The following is a 24,726-nucleotide window of genomic DNA, read 5'->3' as shown; positions in this document are numbered from 1 at the left end:
TTAAGACTGAAGTACCAGCTCTAAAGTCTCCTCTGCATTTTGGGCAAGTCATTAACCTCTCTCACTGCAGCACTCACAATTATAAAATGGGACAGTACCACATGCTTAACCTACTCTCAGGGAAATGGAGAGTCCTCCATGAGAAAAAAATACATGAAAACTGAGAGAGGCAGGAAACATAAAGAAGAGAATGGACTAGATGTCTCTGAACTCTAGGCAGGCATGCAGAAGTCAAAGTCCCAGAAGGGATACAACCCCCAGACTTCCCTGGTGGTCCAGCGGTTAAGAATCTGCCTGCCAATGTCGGGGACATGGGTTTGATCCCTGGTCTGGGAAGATCTCACGAGCTGCAGGGCAACTAAGCCTGTGGGCCAAAACTACCCAGCCCGTGTTCTAGAGCCCATGCTGTGCAGAAGGAGAAGCCACCGCAGTGAGAAACCCAAGCACTGCAACTGGACAGCAGCCCCTGCTAGCTGCGACTAGTGAAAGCCCCCATGTAGCAACGAAGACCCAGCACCATCAAAAATAGATAAATTGATTTTTTTTTTTTAAAAGAGAGATGCAACTCCAAGAGGATGGGGAGGGGAGGTAAGAGGATAATAGGTTTGGTTGCGAGAAAAGAGGTAAGACGTGCCATTAATTGAAAGTTTAAATTGATTGCCAGGACCCTGGACACCTCTAGATGGAGAGCTGGGGTTCTGAAGGCAAAGGAGAGCCGGCAGCCCACATGGCTTGAAGCTAAGCTGATGACCTATTGACCTAGGGTTTCCCATCCCTTGCTCAGCGATGGCTGGGAAAGGGGGTGATAAGGGGAAAGTCTTTAAGGCCAAAATCTAGACTGGCCTTGAGTAAGTATCTGTTTTGCTTTTTATCATTGCTGGTACAAGGCTGTACACTAAAATGGATATTTAATAAAATGGAGACTGACACTTCTCAGCCTCAGGACACAATTACATCACAATGTCTCAAATGTGTTCTAAATAACAGCTCTTACTGAAGCCAGGATTCTGTTTACTTCAGTTCAGACTACGATGTCTGCACAGGATCCAAGAATAAAAGCCTTCTTTGTTAGATGCTGTTGACTTAAATTATTAGTAAACTCAAGATGGTATCTCTCCCAATTCAAAAGTCTTTAACACACCCAGGACATCCTGACTTGGACACATATAATGGTCCAAAAACATTCAAATAAATCAACAATCCATAGCTAAGCAGTAAGTTGTTTCCTTGTATAGAGTGAGCCTAAAATTTTTTTCTTATAAAAACCCTTTCAGAAATTCGCAGATATTATATTCCTAGTGATAGGGATCCCCTTCATACCTCTCTGCCAACCATGACATCAGAGGACTGATAAGAAAACCCAGTATCAGGTGACTATAAAGAAGCCCCAAATCAAACAGTAAGCCATAACTAATGTTAAAAAGAGACCTTAGTTTTACATTTCTCATCCTTAAGCTTCTCTGATATGAGGAAGCCTTGTCTTGGACCCCAACCTGATACAACACCCAGCTTGTCTGTTCTCACAGACTTTGGTGCCTAGCTAACACAGTACGTTTCAAACTGGGTGCAAAGGTGCATTCCTGGGAGCTTAGTTCTCCATGGCAAGAGTTTTTTCCCCCCATTTTATGTTTATTTAATGATATGAATAAAAGTGAATGCCCATTTCTACTCAATCTCAATGCTCACACTTGTGTTTGTGCTGCAGTTCTGGTTTTCCAAGTAGGCGTACTTTCACTGTCAGAGGCAGATAAAGTAAAACTATGGAGGAGGTATCTGGGCCAAGTGTAAGCTGGACAAATCAAGATTCCAGCACAGAAAGGTGGCAAGATCACTGAACTGCTACTTGTTAACTGAAACACACTAAACTCAGAGCCTCAATGTTAAAAGTGATTTAGTGGAAACTAAACACCATCCTTCACATTAATGTTAAGTTAATGTTAACTTAAATTTCACTGGTCTATAAAGTGAAGATAGTAAAAGACAGGGAAACCGGATGTGCTGCAGTCCATGGGGTCGCAATGAGTCAGATATGACTTAGTGACTGAACAAAAACAATTTTAATTAATATTCATCTTATGCGTTTACTCTGATGTTCTTGTTTAAGAGATACACGTCTAAAATAAAAATTTTTATTTTATTTAGATTTTAAAATATCTCAGTATTGGGGTTCAAATTATTTTCTCCAAAGGAATCCACATAAATCCATCAGAAGGTAGAGAACAGTAGGGCCGGTGGTATGGCATTTTCCCTTGAGGACATATCAGAACACAACAGGCCCTCCAAAGAGGAGTTTATGAACTATACGACCACCTCCTCTCCCTCAATTCTCTGAAAGACTTGGATTTTCCTCCCTACTGGCCAATAATCCCATCAACACCTTAGGTAATACCAGATGCTAACAACTGAAGCATGTTGTACATGGAAACCTGCATCTCCCTACATTGCAGGAGACTCTGAACTTGGGTCTCCCAGGGGTTGCGTCAAGGTCTGGATCATATCTTATGCTTCATATCCTCTGGAAATACCCATCAAAAGCATCTGGCACATAGTAGACAGTTAGACCTCTGTAGGAGCTGGAAGCAAGAATCTAGCAGGTTTGCAGCAGAAGTCAGCTCCCATCACTGAAATGTAAGCCCATCTACCTGCAATCTTTGGGTTTTCTCCTTTGACACATATGAGCCACTTCCACCTTCCAGGGCCAGCTCCATTATTTTCTAGTTTCCATTCCCTGCTGCCTTTCAGGAAATTTACCCCCCTGATCATCTATTTTCTTTCTTGCATCTTGAATTGTTCCCTATCTGAGTTCTCCTTCAGCAGTTAAACATGTCTAAATACATCTTAATTAAAAAATAATAATGAAACAGTACAGAAAATAGCTTTCCCTCACTCCTCTTGCTGGCTTTATACTGCCATGTTCATTCTTCTCATTCCTTATATGTGTATCAGTTCGGTTCGGTTCAGTCGCTCAGTCATGTCTGACTCTTTGCGACCCCGTGAATCGCAGCACGCCAGGCCTCCCTGTCCATCACCAACTCCCAGAGTTCACTCAGACTCGAATCCATTGAGTCAGTGATGCCATCCAGCCATCTCATCCTCTGTCGTCCCCTTCTCCTCCTGCCCCCAATCCCTCCCATGTACATGGGCTTCCCTGGTGGTTCAGTGGTGAAAAACCCGCCTGCCAATGCAAGAGATGTGGGCTCGATCCCTGGGTCAGGAAAGGAGAAGGAAATGGCAACCCACTCCAGTATTCTGGCCTGGAGAATTCCATGGACAGAGGAGTCTGGCAGGCCACAGTCCATGGGGTCACAAAGAGTCAGATACGACTTAGCGACTAAAGCAACCTCAACAAAAATATGTTCGTGTGTGTATTATACATATATTGTTGTTGTTGTTAGTTGCTCAGTCGTGTCCGACTCTTTGCAACCCCATGGACTGCAGCAGGCTAGGCCTCCCTGTCCCTCGCCATCTTCCGGAGTTTGCCCAAGTTCATGTATTATACATATATATGTATATGTAAGTTTTATGTGTGCATATGTTTTATTGAGCTATAACTCACATGCCATATAATTTGCCCATTTAATGGCTTTTAGTCAGTTGGACTTTTAATATAATCACAGAGTTGTACAACTAACATATCAATTTTAGAACATTTCATAATCCCAAAAGAAACCCCAAGCCAATTAGTAGTCACTCTCCACTCCTCCCCAAAACTTCCCATCCCAGATTTAGGCAACTACCAATCTACCTTCTCTCTCTGTGGATTTGCCTGTTCTGGATATTTCACATAAGTGGAATCACACAATATGTGGTCCTTTGTGACTGGCTTCTTTCAATAGCAGATACACGTTTTCATTTCTTTTAAGTATACACTTAGAAGTAGATGTGGGATATGATATTGAATAACTCTATGCTTGTCTTTTGAAGAACTGCTAGATTATTTTCCAAAGCAGTTGCATCATTTTACATTCCTACCCACAGTAGGAGGGTCCAATTTTCTTCAGATCCTCACCAGAATTTGTTTTTGTCTTTTGTATCCTAGCTATTCTAACCTGTGTAAAGAGGTATCTCATTGTGGTTTTGATTTGCATTTCTCTGATGGCAAATGACTTTGAGGACTTCTTCTTGTGCTTATTGGTAATTTGAACATCTTCTCTGGAAAACTGTCTATTCAGATAATTTGCCCATTTTTGTGTTTTTATTGAGTTTTAAGAGTTCTTTATTCTACATATACCCCTTATCAGATATGACTTGCAAATGCTTTCTTGCATTCTGAAGGCTATCTTTTCCCTTGCTGGATGGTATAAAGGTATTTATACCACTGAAGGGCATAAAGGTATTTAATTTTGATAGTCTATTTTTTTTTCTTTTGTTCATCCTTTGCCTAAGCCAAAGTCATTAAATTTTTCTATTTTCTATATTTTCTTCTAAGTTTTTGGTTTTAGCTCTTAAATTAGGTCTATAATCCATTTTGAGTTACTGTTTTCAACTGTGAGGAAGCAGTCCATCTTCACTCTTTTGCAAATGGATATCCAGTTGTCTAAGTACCATTTGTTGAAAAACTATTCTGTCCCATTTGAATTGCCTTGGCACCCTTGATTAAAAGCAACTGACAATATGTGAATTTATTTCTGGACTTTCGGTTCTATTCTATTGATCTATCTGTCTTTCCTTTTGATGGTTTCACACAGTTTTGATTACTATAGCACTACAATAAGTTTGAAAGCAGGAAGTGAGTTCTCCCATCTTTATGCTTCTTTTTCAAAATTATTTTGACCATTCTAGGTCCATCAAATTTCCATATGCATTTTAAGATCAGCGCATCAATTTCTGCCAAGAAGACAGTTGAGATTTCAATAGGAACTGTGTTGACTCTGTAGATCCATTTGGGGGAATACTGCCATTTTTAACAATAATAAGTCTTCTAATCCGTGAACATGGGGTATCTATTTAGTCTTTTTTAATTTCTTTCAACAACATTTTGTAGTTTCAGAGTATAAGCTTTGTACTTCTTTTGTTAAATTTATTTCCAAGGATTAATATGTTATTCCTTTTGATTTTAAGTAGAAATGTTGTCTTAATGCCATTATCATATTATTCTTTGCCAGTGTATAGAAATACAGTGGATTTTTGTATTTTACATTCTGAAACCTTGCTGAACTAGCATCGGTATTTTTAAACTCTCAAAATGAGTCCAGTGTGCAACCAAGTCAGAACCACTAGGTTCAATACCATCTATGCCCTCAAGTCTAATGAAGGAAAACATATCCATCATTATTGCTTTTACATCATTTGGAAAATTCAGAGGCACGATCTCTATAAGAAGGAAGGACTCCTTTCTGATCAACATCTTTATAGAGAACACAAGGGGCTTCCCAGGGGGCACCAGTGGTAAAAAACCTGACTGCCAATGCAAGGGACATAAAAGACCCAGGCTCAATCCCTGGGTTGGGAAGATCCCCTGAAGAAGAGCATAGCAACCCATTCCAGTACTCCTGCCTGGAGAATCCTATGGACAGAGGAGCCTGGCAGCTATTCAGACCACAGGGTCACAAAGAGTCGGACAAGACTGAAGCAACTTAGCACACAAGCATGCATCAGCTAGTCCCAGAAGAAATGATAAAGGAAGTTTAAAGGGGAAATTGTATATGCAAATGTTAAATACCTATGAAAATTTAAAGTATCTTGAAATATTTTACGCTAAAATAGAGCTGTTCCCTTTTCTGGAAAAGGGTACTAAGATCCACCCTTTATGTCTGAGAACAGTCATTCAATATGGGAGATTAAATCTGGGCCCCAGTCAAAAGTACCTCCAGTTCCCACCAGGCAAGAGTGATCAAATGCTTCTATCTTTATCTCAAGTGATCATGAAACATCTAAATTAAGAAACTTAGTGACAGTAATAGCTCTGAGGAGAAAACCATTGGAAATGCTGCAGTCTTGTCTAGTCCTCACGACGAAGCCACTTAAATCTGCTAAACTGGAAGAACGTTTCAGTCAGAGCAGGGAGCAGGCACCAGGAGCGTAAAGACCTGCTTCCAACAGGAGTGATTCAATAACTCTTCAGTTGACCTTTCTGAAGTCTTCCCTTCCATCTCACGGGTGCTGCCTTATTGAACAGAGGGAGGCCCCAATTCTGATACTTGTTCCAAGGAGATCTATTTGTGCCAGGGGCTACCTTATGACACAGTACACTCAGAAAAGCAACCAACGGTTCCAGGAGGGAAAAAAAAAAAAAACAAGAAAGCTTGCCGAGTTTGCATCCTTCCATTTCCTCCAAAGAAGCACTAGACCTCAGAACTTCTAGCCCTCAGCTGGCCCCAAGGTCCCAGCCAACAGGGCCAGGACAGGCAGTGAGAATATAAGCACATCCCAGATGAAACATGGGTGGATTCCGCTGAACTCATTTATCACTTTCTTCCTCCTCGGCCTGTGCCCCGGTAGAGTCCCAGTTTGAACTCTCAAGCAGCTCTGACTCTCTCAGAACGCACACGCGGTCTCAGGAACACAGAAAGGAAAAAATCCCCAATTATTAAAGGGTCAGGAAGCTCCTTTAGCCATTGTAAGGCTGTGCAAATTATCTGCATACAATACAACCATTCAAACAACCTAAGTAAACAACTGGAGAATGCAGTGCTTACGTTCTACTAGAGGATTCAGTAGTAGAATTAAAACCTCACCATACAAAGTGTAAAAGGATCAGTGGACATCCAGATATGTGACAAAGCAAGGAGAGTAAAAAGCTAATGTTAGAATCTGAGAGGTGGTGGGAATATAGGTACTCACTGTTAAAAGTCTTTCATCTTTGTTGTATGTTTGAAAAATTTCATAACAAACATGTACAATCTTTTAAACTAAAAAGAAAAGTGCCATTCACTAAATCTCAGATTTTAATATTCCTTAAAGCAGGAATTATGTGTGGTATATTTTATATAAGACTCCAATATCTGTATTAGTATTTAAATCAGTGTTTGAAAAGTCTATAGCAAAATTAAGTCTTATTAATTAAGGTTAATGGGTATAACATCAATGAACAACTATCTAAATTTTGAAATTTTTAAAAAGAATATTTACACTGGATAAATGAGAAAATGAAGCCAGTTTATTGTCAACTACATTTTTTTCCTACAGGATATAATCTGTAAAGCCAGCATGAATAACTCACATCAATGACCCAGAAGTTGAACAACAGTGATGCTGTTAATTTCCTCAAGAAGATACTCTTTCTCTACACGGAGTGATGGTTAGGAACTAAGTATCCTCGCTTTCGAACTATGATGCTGGAGAAGACTCTTGAGAGTTCCTTGGGCAGCAAGGTGATCAAATCAGTCAGTCCTAAAGGAAATCAGTCCTGAATATTCATTGGAAGGACTGATGCTGAAGCTGAAGCTCCAATACTTTGGCCACCTGATACAAAGAGCTGACTCATTGGAAAAGACCCAGGTTCTGGGAAAGATTGAATGCAGAAGGAGAAGGGGATGCCAGAGGATGAGATCGTTGGATGGCATCACTGACTAAATGGACATGAGTTTGAGCAAGCTCTGAGAGATGGCGAAGGACAGAGAAGCCTGGGGTGCTTCATTTCATGGGGTCACAAAGAGTCGGACAGGATTGACTGACTGAACAACAACAATCCTCGGTATCTACTTAGTTGCCTTAGGCAAACTTCCTCCTTGGCTAGAAGGAGAATTTATCAGATTTACGAAACTTGAACTCTATAAAAGTTGGACAAAGATCCACAGTGGCTAGACTGAAGATAAGCAATCTTGTTTTATTCAAAATTAACTTGAAATGATCTTAGCCAATTATCCATAGCAAAATCAGAATGTCTAGCTACATATAAATTAGATGCTAACAAAATTGCAACTATTCTCACCTCATAATTTTCCCCCCAGACTTTATTCTGCAAAAATGTGAATCTCTTTGACATTTCCTAAACAGCAAGTATCTAGAACCAGTAGGGTTTCACGTGCTGCTTTTTTTTTAATTGCTATAATTTGAACCAGTCTTCATTTTCTTTCTCTTAGTAAATCCATAGGCCTACATACTAAGACTGCTTTGACCCTCTTGTCAAATTCTAACCTAGTTACTATCCTTAAACTGCCTCTTTCCAAATGTTCTTGCTGCTGCTGCTGCTAAGTCACTTCGGTCGTGTCCAACTCTGTGTGACCCCATAGATGGCAGCCTACCAGGCTCCGCCATCCCTGGGATTCTCCAGGCAAGAACACATGAGTGGGTTGCCATTTCCTTCTCCAACGCATGAAAGTGAAAAGTGAAAGTGAAGTCGCTCAGTCGTGTCTGACTCTTCGCCACGCCATGGACTGCGGCCTACCAGGCTCCTCCACCCATGGGATTTTCCAGGCAAGAGTACTGGAGTGGGGTGCCATTGCCTTCTCTGTCCAAAGGCTCTTAGTTAGCACCATATTCTAGCAAATCAGACTATCAAAGCAAAGATCACAAATCGAAGCCACATAACCAGTTGTTTCAGAAATGTCTGTCAGTGGTCACAAAAGAGCCAGAGGGAGCATATTATTTCATAGCATGAGATAGGGAGCAACTCACATGTGCTTCACCCAGAGTGCTCTGCAAAATACCCTGGACCGGGGCATCAAAACCTGCTAGAGAAGGAACTGAAACAGCTCGCTGGTCCCCACCCTCAGAGTTTCTGATTCAGTAAGTCTAGGGTGGGGCTCAAGAATTTATCATTCTAACAGGTACAGCTGCTGCTGCTGTTGCTCGTCTGAGGACCAACGGCCTAGAACTGAAATATTCATTACACGAGAGGCAGGAGAAAGGAGATGATGATGACGGGAATGAGAGTATTTGTCAAGCTCCTGTGAGAGCTGCGGTGTGTGTCTAAAAATTATCTTATTTAATCTTCACAGCAATTCTGAGATGGTATTATTCCCACTTCACACAAAGCAGTTCAGTAACTTACCCTCCCATGTTCCCATGACTGGTAAATATAGGAATTGAGATTTAAACCAAAGCCTGATGGAGACACCGTCCTTGCTTGCATTCCCCCCAATCTCACCATGATTTCCATGTTATTAGAATGAAAGCATGAGAAAATACTAGAACCTTTTACAAACTAAAAATACTCCTATTGTTTCCTCTGAAGATTATCAATCCCATAAACCATGAAGTTTTTTAAAGACTGGACACCATTCCATATTAAAAAATGATCTGTATTTCACATAGTACCCAGGAAAGCAAATATTACAGCTATAAAATTTTTTCCCAGTTGCAGGAAAGATCTCTTTGCTTTAGTCCATCATTCATTAATTACCCTCAGCACCCAGGAATCACTTGGAAACAACCAGAAGACTAAATCCTCTGCTGCTGCTAAGTCGCTTCAGTTGTGACCGACTCCGTGCAACCCCATAGACACCAGGCTCCCCCGTCCCTGGGATTCTCCAGGCAAGAACACTGGAGTGGGTTGCCGTTTCCTTCTCCAATGCATGAAAGTGAAAAGTGAAAGTGAAGTCAATCAGTCGTCTCGACTCTTAGCGACCCCATGGACTGCAGCCTACCAGGCTCCTCCACCCATGGGATTTTCCAGGCAAGAGTACTGGAGTGGGCTGCAACATCCTCTAGGGAACACTAGTAACTCCACAAGCAAGATGCAGGAGGAAGGTGAAAAAACACCCATTTTTGAACTAAGTAGTCTGGGCTTGAACTCAGTTTCAGCATCTGAATATATACTAAGTGCACTTGAAGCTTCCAGGTGTTTGTAAACCAGAGCTCTTAAACTCTAAGCCCTTAGTTTCCTCAAATAACTTGCCTGAGGTTACAGAGTTGAAAGTCTACAGCATCCCTCAATCCCTTCAACCTGGGGCTATGGCCACCAGGGTATTCAGATTATACAAATCCACTTTGGTCTCTCGAACCCCTTGGATTTTTTTAAGTCATTTGCTACTTACATCTTCTTTAAAATAACCTTTTATGTACATTTAAAAAAAACAGCTGTCGGTTTTGCATTATAAAGATATTGTCCAGTTTTACAAACTTTTAGGATCATAAAAACCTAATACGGGCCTCATCCATCATTCATGCTAACAAATAAAATTTAGAGAGTACATACAGTGTGCTAGGCAGTATGTTATATATTTTCACAGATTGTTTCTTGTCTCATCCAAGCTACCCTATGAATCAGGAACGAAGAGCGTGGATCTTGTGCAAGCAACTTAATTCTGCACTGGCTTGATCTATATAAACTGCAGGGTAAAAGAAAATGGGGGGAAATAGTTCTCTTGCAATACACGTTACCTGGGCTTTCCAGGTGGCGTAGTGGTAAAGAATTCGCCTGCCAATGCAGGAGACACAAGAGACGCAAATGATCCCTGGGTGGGGAAGATTCCAGGACAGAGGAGCCTGGCGAGTCCATGGGGTCACAGAGTCAGATACGACTGCACACACGTGCACATATACACACGCACACACACACTCCCTAGTAGGTACCCACATACTCCTGCTTATCGTTCCTTGATTTCTTTTTTAAAGGGAAATAGAGGGCCAAAATGATTGAATTAAAATCCTACATTCATGTGGCTAACAACACACGTGCTTTCCAGGAGAGGTGAACCAAAAGGACCTCCTTACTGGGGATGGGAAATGACTCAAAACATTGAGGTTTTCCAGTTAACATAAGCTCCACAAAACAGGGCACTGTCTGTCTAGCCTGATTCCAAGAGGCCCGATGCATATCTGAAATCCACATCCTAACCAATCTCTTATTAACTTAAATGTTCAGAAAATGGTGTTTTAGAGGTCACAACAGTTTCAGCTGTCACTTGTCTGAACTGTTTTGCTCCTTTTCCTACTTAGTAACGTCTTGTCACTAAACGTAGAGTTTGTGTGTGTGTGTGTGTGTGTAATATCACATCTTTCATCACCTTACGACCACTACTGTGTTACATTTTCATTCATTCATATCTCCTGTGTGTATACTTTTCCAGACAAGGCCCATTTTTCTAACCTGATAGTACCATGAATACCAACGTGTAAAATCAGTCCTGGCATTGGACAAGCCGTATATTTTTTTAGAGATAGATTTATGAAATGAGTTTGTTTGGCTGTAATTAACTTCCTCCTTTAAAAAGGGAAGCCAAGATTAAACAAGGAAACCTGCTTTTTTTTCACATCAGATTAGAGAAGATGAAAATTTCAAAAAAAAATACCCAGAATATCAAAGAAAGGGTTTTTTATCTACACCATTGGTGGGATTGTAAACAGGCATAACACTCTGGAAAGGCAATGTGGCAGCACCTGATGGTTTAAAATGCACATTCCTTTTGATTCGGCAATTCCATTTCTAGAAATTCATCTTAGCTATATTTTCACATTTATGTAAGTACAAAAAAGTTCATTTATTAAGAGCAAAAACTGGCCCATCAATAGTAGGGACCTAGTTAGATAAAATTTTGATATAGCATACCATAGAACATAATGCAATACTTAAAAATGAAGGGAGATGTTTATATTCTTACATTGAAACATGTCCATGAAACACTAGGTTAAATTAATTTTTTTTTAAGTTACAGATACCATTTCTCTATTAAGTGATGTCTATGAATATATATTCATGTATTTCTATAAGGACTTCCCTGTAGCTCAAACAGTAAAGGATCTGCCAGCAATGCAGGAGACCCAGGTTTGATCCCTAGGTCGGGAAGATCCTCTGGAGAAGGGAATGGCAATCTGCTCCAGTATTCTTGCCTGGAGAATCCCATAGACAGAAGAGCCTGGAGGGCTACAGTTCATGGGGTAGCAAAGAGTTGGCCAAGACTGAGTGACTAACACTTACGTATTTCTATATATTAGCACAGAGAAGGAGTCTAGAAGAGGGTACAGGCGAACTGTTCATATCGTCAATACTTCGAAAGATTTTCTGTTTTAAAGCCAGTATAGGTTAACATTTAAGATTAGAAATTAATCTTTAATTTAAAAAGGAGAAAACAAAAATGGAATAGGAGAGAAGACGATAAAAGTTACTGCGATGTCACCGTTTCTCTAGTAATTAAATTCTCTATCCCCATCAGCATATAAAAAGCTGATCACCACAATCTCTGCATTGGGCTGAGGTCTCAATCTAAGACTGAAAGCCATTCTGAATTGACAAGTGAAGAGAAGTCAGCCAAACAGCTTTGTCTTCTCACGCTTCTGCTGGGGGCCTTCATTTGCCTGTTGCCTTCCTATTTCTATCGAGAGAAACGAGGAACAAAAGTCTTCCACGTGTCATCCTGCAATTACTGCAAATGTTGAGGAAGTACTTGAAGTTAACGGGAATACCACCTGGAGCTGGCACAGTTGCCCTTCCTTGTCCTAGTACTTTTAGAAATGGGCAGTTAGGTGAATGATTTGCTTGGGATGGCTGAGTGGGGCTCAAAACATGAACACACAAATCCCTCCCCCCAAAAAAACTGTTAAACTAACAAACAGGCAACTATGGTATTATATACTTCATGTGCTTTAAAATGGGGGTATTTTTCTTGACCGATTTGGGTCATTATAAAGATGAAAAGTGAAAGTACTTAGAATGACGCCTCGCCCTAAGTTGGATAAATGCTTGCTGCTGCTATTATGACAATAACAATGATGATGAATGATCCTTAGTTGCTTTCCTGCATTTCAGCCCTCGGTGAACTTCAAGTCCAGGTGGGACAAATGACAATATGCCATCTTTTCATAACCTTCTCTGTGAAAAAGAAATTAAATCTCGTTTCATACTCTACCCTGATACCACACGGTTTTTTCTAAGAGAAAGCAGAAAAGCCTGAAGTACTTGTTCAACCAATGATAAAAGTCAAGAATGTTGTGCAAATGAAGTTTGCTACAAAAGAATTGTGTCAACCGAAGCAGGGGACGGGGGAACAAATTGATTTAACATTCCCACATTGGGCAGAGCACTATGGGTGAATTTTTTATGAGTAACCTTGTTCTTGTCCTCCAACAGAAAAATAACCTTCATTCAAATAATACGGGACCAGTGAGTAGGAAAAAAATTAGATTTCAACCAGTTTTATTCTAAAGAACAGAACTCACACTAATAGGTAGAATTTATAAAGAGCCAGTTGTGCATGCTCAATCGTGTCCAACTCTCTGCGACCCCATGGACTGTAGCCCAAACCAGGCTCCTCTGTCCATGGGATTTCCCAGGCAAGAATACTTGAATGGGTTGCCATTTCCTTCTCCAATAATTTATATAGGAACAGGCTTCAACTCAATGCAGAAGAAAAATTTAGTTTAGAATTAGATTTCTAATCACTGAGTAGCCAGTGTTATTGTTTGTCTCAATAGTGATGTTTTCAAGCAAAATCTAGAGGATTATACCAAAGGCAGTAGAACTTCACATGCCATCTGTATTCCAGGTCCTGTACTATGGGCTTTATCTAGGTTATCTACTGCAATCTTCTCTCTAGCCTTAAAGGTTATAGATTTATTATTTTCCCTAAAGTATATAAAAGAAAATGAAGACTCAGACTACCCGAAGACATAAATGGCTAGCACCTGCTGGTCCAATCCACTATGATTTCTGGCCTGGATTTTCATGAAAGTGTTAGTCGCTCAGTTGTGTCCAACTTAGGGACCCTGTGGACTGTAGCGCACCAGGCGCCTCTGTCCATGGGATTCTCCAGGCAAAAATACTGGAGTAGGTTGCCATTTCTTTCTCCAGGGGATCTTCCCGACCCAGGGATCGAGCCCAGGTCTCCTGCATTGCAGGCAGATTCTTCACCTTCTGAACCACCAGGGAAGCATCTAACTAGTTTCCACACTTTCACCCTGCCCCTGTGGGCTTCCCAGGTGGTGCCGTGGTAAAGAATCTGCCTGCCACTGGAGGAGATACAAAAGACTTAGGTTCCATCCCTGGTTCAGGAAAATCCCCTGAAGAAGGAAATGGCAACCCACTTCATCTTCTGTGCAGCTGGCAGGGTAACTGTGACAGTTAGTTTTATGTGTAACTTGACTCAGCCACAGGATACCGGGGTATTTGGTTAAACATTGTTTCTAGGTGTGTCTGTGAGGGTGTTTCCAGATGAGATTAGCATCTGAATTGGTAGACTCAGTAGTTTCCCATGTTCTCCAGGTCTTTGCTTTTGTACAGTCATCCCTCTGCCTCCATGGGGTGGGTTAGTTTCAGGACCCCCGGCAGATAACAAAATCCGCAGACGCTTGAGTCCCTTATATAATACAGCATAGTACTTTTGACCCACGGTACCCCTGCATTTTGCATCTGCAGAATACGGAACACTGACTGTAACACATTGTCAGTGAGACTTTCCTGACCACCTAAGGTAAAACAGAAACGCCCTCTCCTTTCACTTTTCCTATCCCCCTCGCCCTGGCTCTGTCTTCAGAGCCCATATCATCATCTGACTTCTGTACTAACTTGCTTTTGTCCGTGTCTTTCTCTGACATGTGACCTCTCTGAAAAACCAGACCCTAATCTGATTATTCACTACGGAATCTTCACCATCAGAATGACGCATGGCACAATAAACCTGTGTTAAACAAATGAAGCCCAGACAACCAGATTTGACATCTAGTCTCCTAAATGTCAAGCCATTTTCTGGCATTCAGGAAAATAACTTCTTTCATCAGAAGGGTGGGGGACTGGGTCTAAAGTGACTTCCAATTCTAGGACTGTGACGCCAAGACACTATCATTAGGGACTTACGAATAAGGTTCTCTTTGCTGCTCTTTCCTCCGACCACATTTTACCACTCTCCTTGAATAAGGACATGGTAACCATTAGGCAATGGATGAGATCATAGGTCCAGAAAGCCACCTCCCCCTTGCGTCATCTCTAATCCATTTCTCAGGCTGCTACACTTTGCTCTCAATTTTCAGATGCTATCTGACCTGCAGTTTGCTCAGTTGTCAGTAGAAAAGCAGAGTACCAAAATTTGTGCTTTTAAACCAGCAGCTTACCCAACAGACACGTCATCATAGTTCTATCATTAAAACTCTAAACAAGCATAAGCAGCAAGTATACTGAAGTCATTTGCAAACAAAAAAGACAAATTCACCGACTCACTGTCAATCATCCAAGATAATAAAATTAAGGGAGAATATAAAACCAATGTTGCCAAGACCATATATTTTAGAACCAGAAACCAACAGAGCCAGAGCAAGAGAGGGTGCTGACCTGGCAGAATTTACTTCTACCGACAATACTAGAAGAAGTCAAGGGAATCCAGAGAGCTGGAGATTTTTAAAGCGTCAGGAAAGGCTGGCAGGTCGTATGACCAGAAGAGTCATACTAAGTCGCTTCAGTCGTGTCTGACTCTGTGCAACCCTATGGACTGTAGCTGGCCAGGCTCCTCTGTCCATGGGGATTCTCCAGGCAAGAATACTGGAATGGGTTGCCATGCCCTCCTCCAGGGCATCTTCCCAACCCAGGGATCGAACTCACATCTCTTACCTTCTTCTGCATTGGTAGGGGTGGGTTCTTTACCACTAGCACCACCTGGGAACACCAGAAGAGGGGAAGGAAAATTGTTCTAAAACATTGCTGGAGTAAGATGCCTCGTTATTTCCTGTAGTTCCACAGAATTCACAACAAAAGATGCTTAAAATGATACCAAATATATCAAGGCAATAAGTAACGCCATTATGATATTCTTATTGGGGGTTGGCAGCTCTTAACGGTATTCATAGTTTGAGACACTCTTCCATGTGAATCTTTTGCATCCACCAGAAATGCATTCCTCTCTTCACTTTCCAAGTTGTACTGGGTCTTTGTTTCTCGTCTGAGTCCTACTTGCAGGTCTTCCGTTGAAACATCCAGCCAGGAGCCACTCTTTGGACAAACCCAAAAGAGAAACTTCTCTTTCTCAATCCTAACCTCTAGTCTGTGGGTGTTGCAGAATAGCAGTGAGTTGAAATCACCTATATACCCACCTCTTTATAAAAGGCTAATGAGGAAGCAAGTCAAGTCTTTACAGGATTCCTTCCTCTAAAACATTTTTGAAAAACAGAACAGCTCAGCATCCTGACAGAACTTAGGAAAGAGAGGAATAATAATGTTAATTTACCAGGGGCTTGGGACTGTGCTAATTACTCTATAGGGATTCTCATTTTTAAGATTTTTTTTTAACGTGGGCCATTTTAAAAGTCTTTATTGAATTTGTTACAATATTGCTTTTGTTTTATGTTTTGGTTTTTTTGGCCATAGGCATGTTGGATCTTAGCTCCCCAACCAGGGATCGAACCCACACTTCCTGCATTGGAAGGTGAAGTCTTAACCACTGGACCACCAGGTAAGTCCCCGGGGATTCTCCTTGGATGCTGCCTAAAACACTCTAAGATAGGTACTACCATCCACTACCATCCCTTCCAGGCTATAGGTGAAAAACTCAGTTTTATAGAAGCCAAAGAATTTGCCTAAAGTCATATACGAGTAAACAGCAAAGCCTGAACATGAGCCTGGGTCTTCCTAGCTCTGTATCTGCATTTTAATCACCATGCATGTGACACCAGAAGGGAGGAATGGAGGGGGGAACAGAAAAATGACCTTCCCTTCTCTTTATGCAGATATCGGTTTGAATCCAGGAAAGAACCACTATTAGTTTTTTGCTTCATTTGAAGGTGCTAAGTAGCTTCAGTCATGTCTGACTCTTTGCAACCCTATGGAGTATAACCCACCAGACTCCTCTGTCCATAGGGATTCTCCAAGCAAGAATACTAGAGGGGGTTGCCATGCCCTCCTCCAGGGGATCTTCCCAACCCAGGGATTGAACCCATGTCTCTTGCTGAAGCTCCAGTACTTTGGCCACCTCATGCGAAGAGCTGACTCATTGGAAAAGACTCTGATGCTGGGAGGGATTGGGGGCAGGAGGAGAAGGGGACGACCCCGGATGAGATGGCTGGATGGCATCACGGACTCGATGGACGTGAGTCTGAGTGAACTCCGGGAGATGGTGATGGACAGGGAGGCCTGGCGTGCTGCGCTTCATGGGGTCACAAAGAGTCGGACACGACTGAGCGGCTGAACTGAACTGAAGCCTTGCATCTCGTGCACTGGCAGGCAGGTTCTTCACCACGAGCACCACTGGGAAGCCCTACACACAATGCACAGTCGGCGTGGATGCACATGTGTGTACGCATGTGCTCAGAAACATACACACACACGCATGCTCACACACAGCGAATCTTCCAAACTGTCCGTGTCTCCCGGGCCATACGTGGGCTTTGCTTAAAGGTCACCCAGCAGGCCCCAAGGAAAAGAAGGGCTTGGTCTAAAAAGCTTTATATTTCCTCTCACTTTTTTAAACACTGGAAAATCCATTTGGCTCTGAGAAATGAATAGTAAAAGGAGCTCTAACTACTTAGGGCCAACAAAATGTAATGGAAAAAAAGGCAAGAATATGGCTGGACTTTATTTTCTTTTTGCTCAGCACATCCTGTCTTTAATCTGAATGGTAAATAGGCCATGCCAACATACCAACTCTTTTCAGGTGAAATTATCTAGGTTATAAAAACAAGCAACAACTGTGTTTTCATTATTCTTTAATTCATGGCTGACAGAAATAGCTTCCAAAATAAATCAGAGAGGCAAATATTGCTCACAAGGGAGCAACCCACAAATTTTCCCTCCTTTGATAATCGATTTTTGTGAAATTTTTTCCCTTTCACTTGAATTATGATTGTGTGGTATTATCTGAAAGACTGTGTTGCAAAAGCTAGGAAAGTTGCATTATTTAAATCCACGGGGGAGGGGGGAAAGAGAGAGAGACTTTTTCCGTATTATCAGTTAGTAGACTAACATCCCTGAGATATTTGTCCTTTAAGTTCAAAAACAAGCAATGCTTGTTGATGCTTGGTAGAAACCAACACAATACTATAAAGCAATTATCCTTCAATTAAAAATAAGTAAATTTAAAAAAAAAACATTTTAAAGAAAAAAAGAACAAGTAATCTTGCAACACCTCTCTCTGTAACCCCACAGCATCAACCTCTTTGGCTCCATGATACACCTAATGATTCATGACCTCAGTCATGCCAGTGAGAGCCCCACCCATTGTTGTCCTGTATATTTAGCTTTCCTTCCTTTATACAATATTTTCTTCTCTATGCTAAATCTGAGCAAAAAGTCTAACAGAAACTATCTTCCCAAACAGAACATGGTAAAGCTTCCTTTTAACAAGAAACTAGATACATCAAAGGATTATTTGAAGCAACATCTATCACATTCCTTTTTCTGGATGTCATTAAATCAAGAACTACCTCCATGGAATAAGTTAAAACAATATTCTTCCATGCACTGGTTGTGGGGAAATTAATAGGTAATCCACTTCAAAAAAAAAAATAAAAGGGTAGCATTAGCAGAACAGAAATACTTCATCAGGAGAAGTTCAACTACGTCCCATTGCTTTCTTTCTAACCACAAGGTTTCACAGAGTCTCTAAAATGCAAACATGCATTGCAAGCCTCCAAGAGAGGAATATAAAATATATCCGCTTCCAAGCTAATTTGACTCTGAAACACTTTATGCAAGGATCATCTCTTTCACAGAGCTGGAGGTTCACAAAACACACATGGGTTGGGGAGCAGCTACCTACAGGCCAGATCTGAGCTGGCTAACAGCCAATGGGCAAGTCAGACACCTCATCTCTGTCCATTCTGCTTTCCCCAAGCACACGGATCATACTGTTTCTTAGGGGAAACAAGACAAGGATAGAATGGAGAAAAGTTCACTGAAATGATGAAAATACAGCACTATAACTAGCAGGAGAACCATTACATGTAGACATTTCTCGGGGGAAGAGGGAACTCTCTTAGCAAGACCATTTTAAATACATGGTATGCACAAGAAGGCTTTCCCAGCCAATAAATGGGAAAATATCATCCAGTCATATCTAAAATTGGGAATTAGGAGTATATGGCTTATTTTAAGATGTCACAGATTTCTTTTCAGCCTTGAAAACACAAAACACATTTAATATCTTTAATTTGAATGCAAATCAAAATGTGGCAGGATCAGACACATTTAAAACTAGTATTGTTAACTGGTTTTTCACATCAGTAACCCTTAGACACATGTTTTAACCGGTTTTTTAAAAAAAGAAAGTGATAAGAGCTCCAACAAAATAGTTACAATAGTATTTCAGGTGACGTGCTTCGGGTATGAACTGCAAATTTATAGACACTAATGTCATCAGACACGTGGTGGCTGTGGTCACTCAGTCGGGCCTGACTCTTTTGCGACCCCATGAACTGCAACCCGGCAGGCTCCTCTGTCCATGGGATCTCCCAGGCAAGAATACCGGAGTGGGTTGCCATTTCCTTCTCCATGGGATCTTCCTGACCCAGGGATCAAAGCCGCGTCTCCTACATTATAGGTGGATTCTTTACCCCTGATCCACCAGAGAAGCCCAGTAGAGGTTACTATTTTGATCAATCACATTGGGAAGCCAGGGAAGGTTCATATTTATAGCTGTGTAGAGTTCCCAAGTCAGAACGATACAAAAATACCAAGCCATCTGACCTTCTACTTTTGCATACTCCCCAACCATGGGGATGTATGGATCTAGATGACAGAATAATCTAATTGGATTAACCCCTACTCTCAAACTGCTAAAGGAGAAATAAGGACTAATTGTGCGGTCTTTAACTGGGAACTTAGATCTACAGAAACAATAATACAGTGGTGTCAGTTCCTTGTGAATATGAAATATGGCCTTTGCTTTTGTGTGTGAACTCTTTGCCCAACACTGAGGCACATATTTGACTTCTGCTCTATGAGATCTCTGAAAAAGTGAATCCCATACCCTGCTTTTAAACGTCAGTAACCTTCAGACAAAAATTTCCATTCTGGCTTTAACCAAACATTGCTTCTGACTCATTTGTTTCAAGGATTAGCAAGGGTCTGAAACCAATGTGAGAAAGTCAAAGAAAATAGTTTTGAAGCACAACACTCTGAAACAAAGCAAGACCAAAGGAAACTGGAGCTGCCCTGTGATGACAAGGCCATTTCCTCACTTCCTGTAAAGCAACTCATGCTGACAAGATGAGGAAGAGCCAGGACAAACACCCGTTGAAACTAAGGATGGATTAAGAGTCAACTAGGAAGAGTTGTTGCTGCTGCTGCTGCTGCTGCTAAATCGCTTCAGTCGTGTCCGACTCTATGCGGTGCCATAGACGGCAGCCCACCAGGCTCCCTGGTCCCTGGGATTCTCCAGGCAAGAACACTGAAGTGGGTTGCCATTTCCTTCTCCAATGCGTGAAAGTGAAAAGTGAAAGTGAAGCCGCTCAGTTGACTCGCAGCGACCCCATGGACTGCAGCCCACCAAGCTCCTCTGTCCAGGGGATTTTCCAGGCAAGAGTACTGGAGTGGGCTGCCATTGCCTTCTCCAGGAAAAGTTGGGCATCTACTTAAACTAAGTTGGGCATCTTGGCATGGTAGAAGGAGAGCCTGATGCCTAAATTACAATAATCACCATTTATTTTTGCTTTGGGAGGCCTTCTATGGTCTGATTAATATTTAATATTAATGGTTAATATTTATTATACAATAAATGTAATAATCACCAAACAAGTTTTACAAGTGAAATTCACTCAGTCGTGTCCAACTCTTTGCAACCCCATGGACTGTACAGTCCATGGCATTCTCCAGGCCAGAATATTGGAGTGGGTAGCCTTTCCCTTCACCAGGGGATCTCCCCAACCCAGAGATCGAACCCAGGTCTCCCACATTGCAGGTAGATTTTCACCAGCTGAGCCACAAGGGAAGCCCAATCACCAGACAAACGTGGGTTTAATACCCTTGATTTGTAAGGGAAATTTTTTTCAAATTTGTGCATCAATGTTGAGTAAAGAATACACAGACACACTTACCGAAGCCTCCTCCCATCTACCCAATTATCACTGAACACCCTGGCCCCACACCCCTAACCTTCTGCTCTTTTTTTTCTAAGCCCCTATTTCCCACTGCTCTATAGGCTCCCCACTGAAGCCTCCTCCTGTCTACCCAATTATCACTGAATACCCTGGCCCCACACCCCTAACCTTCTGCTCTTTTTTTCTAAGCCCCTATTTCCCACCACTCTATAAAGTTACTATTTATCATATAACTCCTTTGATAGACTATAAGATCCTAAGAGCAAAGAACTCAGCTGGGTTTTGTTTTCTGCTACATCCTACTGCCTAGAACAATTTCCAGAACAAAGATGCTGCTTACTAGATACCTAGATACCTGTTGAATGAAGGGATAAATGAGACTATTCTTTGCCATCTTTGGATGCTACAGTTCAGAACAAAAGGAAAGGATTTTACTCACTCTCCTTTTTTACCTAAGAATTATTCCAAGCTTTCTCTCTACTCTAATCTTCAGTCCAAAAGATTTTAAGAAAACTGATATAAACTAGCTGGAAAATGTGTCATGTTAGTTGAATAAATTAAGGAAAAAAAAGAGATGGAGTAAAATTTATTTCACCTTATTTTTTTAAGTATGCTTAGTAAAATGCCTTTTTATAAATGATTCTAGAATTTCCTAAATAATTCCTTTCTTCTCACTCCTCTTGATTTGAGCAGTGACCACTGTAACTAAACTGATCAATTTCCCTCACAAGTCAGGGCTATTAAACCCACATTTGTCTGGTGATTATTACATTTACTGTATAATAAATATTAGCTATTGGACCATACAAGGGCCCTTCCCAAAGCAAAGATAAATGGTGATTACTGTAATTCAGGCATCAGGCCCTCACTCCACCATGCTGAGATGCCCAGTACTCTTCCTAGTTGACCCTTAATCCATCCTTAGTTTGAAACGGTAGCTGATTCAGCTGTAGCAATAATAAAATGTGATATCATGTTTTCCAAGGGAGGAAAAAAGGGTAGCTGATTCAAACACACAGGAGAGAGGTGAGTGCCATAAAGAGAGGAAAGATCATTCAGTTCTGGATTATGAATACAGGCCCAGAGAAGCTATATCTTTTTCATTTTTTTATGGAAAATTTATCATTATTTGAAATTTCCCAAAGGGAGACACATACAGAAATGTGCTGAGGCCAGGTGTGGCCCAAGGGCATCAGTTTACAGTCTCTTGTTTACAGCCTCAGGGCAGACTGCACGGCATCAGGAAGCCCACTCCCATTCCTAAAGCAGGAGGCTCTCCTGCGGTATGCGGTGTCGAGCCACCCGGATTCCACCAAACTCCTGGCCAGTTCCTTCAACGTGTCCATCTTTTCTGTGGGGAGCTCTCACTAGCTCACAGTAAGAGCTCAAAAAATGCTTGAATAAATGAAAATCTGAACAAGATCACCTGGTTCATACTTCTAGTAATCCCATGGAATCCATCAGTCTGTGTCCTATCTTTATTCTTTAACCACTGTGTCCATAGGGTCGCAAAGAGTCGGACACAACTGAAGCAACTTAGCACATTCTTTAACCAACCAACCTTCAGGGATACATGCCATCAAAGTCACCGGCACGGATACCAAAGTGTCAAACTAAAAGAGACAAGCCCACCCCTGAAGATCTATAGGGTGATATCTATTATGAGGAATAAGCAGCATTCAGAATATTGTGAAAATAGAAAAAAAAATTAAAAAGGAGATTTGACAAAGTAAAACAGTTGCATGCCATGTGCTCTGTAGGAGATGAGCACGTAAATCAAAGAAAATTCAGCAAATTGCTACCTGATTTCTCCATCACTCAAAACACCTGATGAGCTTCTTACAGATGGTAGTTAACTAAGGCAAGCTAAAAATGTCTCTATTTTGTTCCTTAGCTAAAGCGTTAAGAATAGAAAGGCATAGCTTACACAACCAATAATTAAATTTCATACACATGTTACACTTTGCCTAAACCCCAGCAACTATCGGATTTAGCATTCAAAACAGTATTTGGAATCATATCTAAACATGGAATCGCTCTCCCAAGCAGGATCATAGGGTAGTTTGGCTTCTTCTGAGCCACAGAAATATCTCCTATACTTTTACAATTTGTCCCTTCATATTTTTTCATGATGAAAGCATCAAGGAAAACTTACAGCTGTGCAAAAGATGCATCGGCATTCCTGGAGTGTGGTCATCTTGTCCAGAGACTGCTCACACAGGCAGAGTTTGCAAGTGACAAGGGGCGCCAGGGCCAGGTCTCCAGGCGTGGGATTTTCAGCGGCCATCATGGTCAGACAGTGGAGCCTACCCACTGAGCCCATCAGCTTGTCCTCAGCCTCCTTCAGTCTCCTCAATCCCTACGGAAAGGCCCAAAGGAGAAAACATCCATTGATACAGCTGTCGTTTAACCCACACATCAGGACGCAGCAAATCCTCCCCCTCAGTGACCTAAGCGTACAGCAAGTGCATTTCTGAGAACCGTGGCCTAGAGAGCTAGCCACCTTGGCAAGCTATCCCTGGAGTTCCGAAATGTAAGGTGACCTCACTGTCCTGACTCACATCAAGTGACCTATAGAAATTAAAATACTATGAACAGGCACACCATTTCGGAATGGCATTGCTATGATCAATTCAACAGACTCAAAAAAACACTTAGAACGTCACTCAAAAAGTTAAACACAAAATTGCCGTATGATCCAGCAATTTCACTTCTGGGTGAACACCCAAAAGAATTGAAAGCAGGGACTCAAACAGATACTTGCACACCCATATTTATAGTAGCATTACCCACAATAGTCAAAAGGTAGAAAGAAATAATCCAAATGCCCATCAATGAATCAATGAATGAGACAACAAAATGTGTTATAAACATACAATGGGATACTATTTAGCCTGAAGAAGGAAGGATAATCTGACACGTGCTACAACAGGGATGAACCTTATAGACATTATGCTAAGGGAAACAGGTCAGAAACAAAAGGCAAATATTGTAGGATTCCATTTATATGCGGTACTTAGAACAGTCAGCTTCACAGAGACAGGAAGTAGAAAGGTGACTACCAAGAGCTGGAGGAAGGGCAAATGGAGACTCACAACTTAATGAGTGCAGAGTTTCTGGAATGATGAAAAAGTTCTGGAAGTAGACAGCATGATGGTTGCACAACCTTTTGAATGTTGTGATTATAATGTCACTGAATCATACGGTAAACGGTTGAAATGGTAAGTTTTGTTTTGCATATTCTATCCCAGTAAAAGAATTTTTCAACGTGGTATGAGTGTGGTATTCCTGCACATGCATTGTTTTCCTTAACCTTTTACAACCGCAATGATCATTTCCTTCACTTTACAGATGAATTGAGGTCCTGAGAAGCTGTGCAACCTGCCAAAGTTCTCTTTTGAGGCCAACTCCAGTGCTGTCCCATTACACCAGAACTGCCTCACAGACAGATATTATGTAGAAGATGGAGCAAGGAGAGAGGGCTACAAGAAAGGGAGAGAGAGGGGAAAAAAAGATGGAAGGAGACCTGAATTCCATGACTACAGCTATCATAAGATCACTGAAATTGTACAAGAATAAAATCTGTCTCTACATGTAGCATGACTATAGAAAGGATATTTCTACACCAAAAAACAAAAATTATAATGGAAGCCCTTCCATTAGATTTTTATTCATAATATCTTTAAAAGAGGTAAGATCATTGTGAAAATAATTTTCCTACATATTCATAGTTTATACCACATCAAGAAATTTCATTTCTGATTAAATAAAAGCAAAATCTTTAAGTTCTTACTATTTTAAAAGAGTATGCGTGCTTAGTCAATCAGTCATATCTGACTCTTTGCGACCCAATGGACTGTAGCTCGCCAGGCTCCTATGTCCATGGGG

The 24,726-nt window shown here is 41.3% G+C and overlaps 1 protein-coding gene across 2 annotated transcripts in view; it reads right to left on the bottom strand.

The window, feature by feature from the left end:
• The window catches only part of RNF144B (ring finger protein 144B), a 150,104-nt gene that overhangs the window by 42,370 nt on the left and 83,008 nt on the right, over positions 1-24,726 (bottom strand). For both annotated transcript variants that reach the window (XM_040249345.1, XM_040249346.1), the window contains exon 2: positions 22,994-23,197. In XM_040249345.1, the coding sequence (XP_040105279.1) occupies positions 22,994-23,161 (168 nt within the window). In that variant the 5' untranslated portion in view covers positions 23,162-23,197. The remainder of the gene's footprint in view (positions 1-22,993; positions 23,198-24,726) is intronic.

The sequence above is a fragment of the Oryx dammah genome, unplaced genomic scaffold (genome assembly GCF_014754425.2).
Source record: "Oryx dammah isolate SB20612 unplaced genomic scaffold, SCBI_Odam_1.1 HiC_scaffold_11, whole genome shotgun sequence".
NCBI classification, from domain to species: Eukaryota; Metazoa; Chordata; class Mammalia; order Artiodactyla; family Bovidae; genus Oryx; species Oryx dammah.
This window is presented reverse-complemented; position numbering and strand designations above follow the sequence as displayed.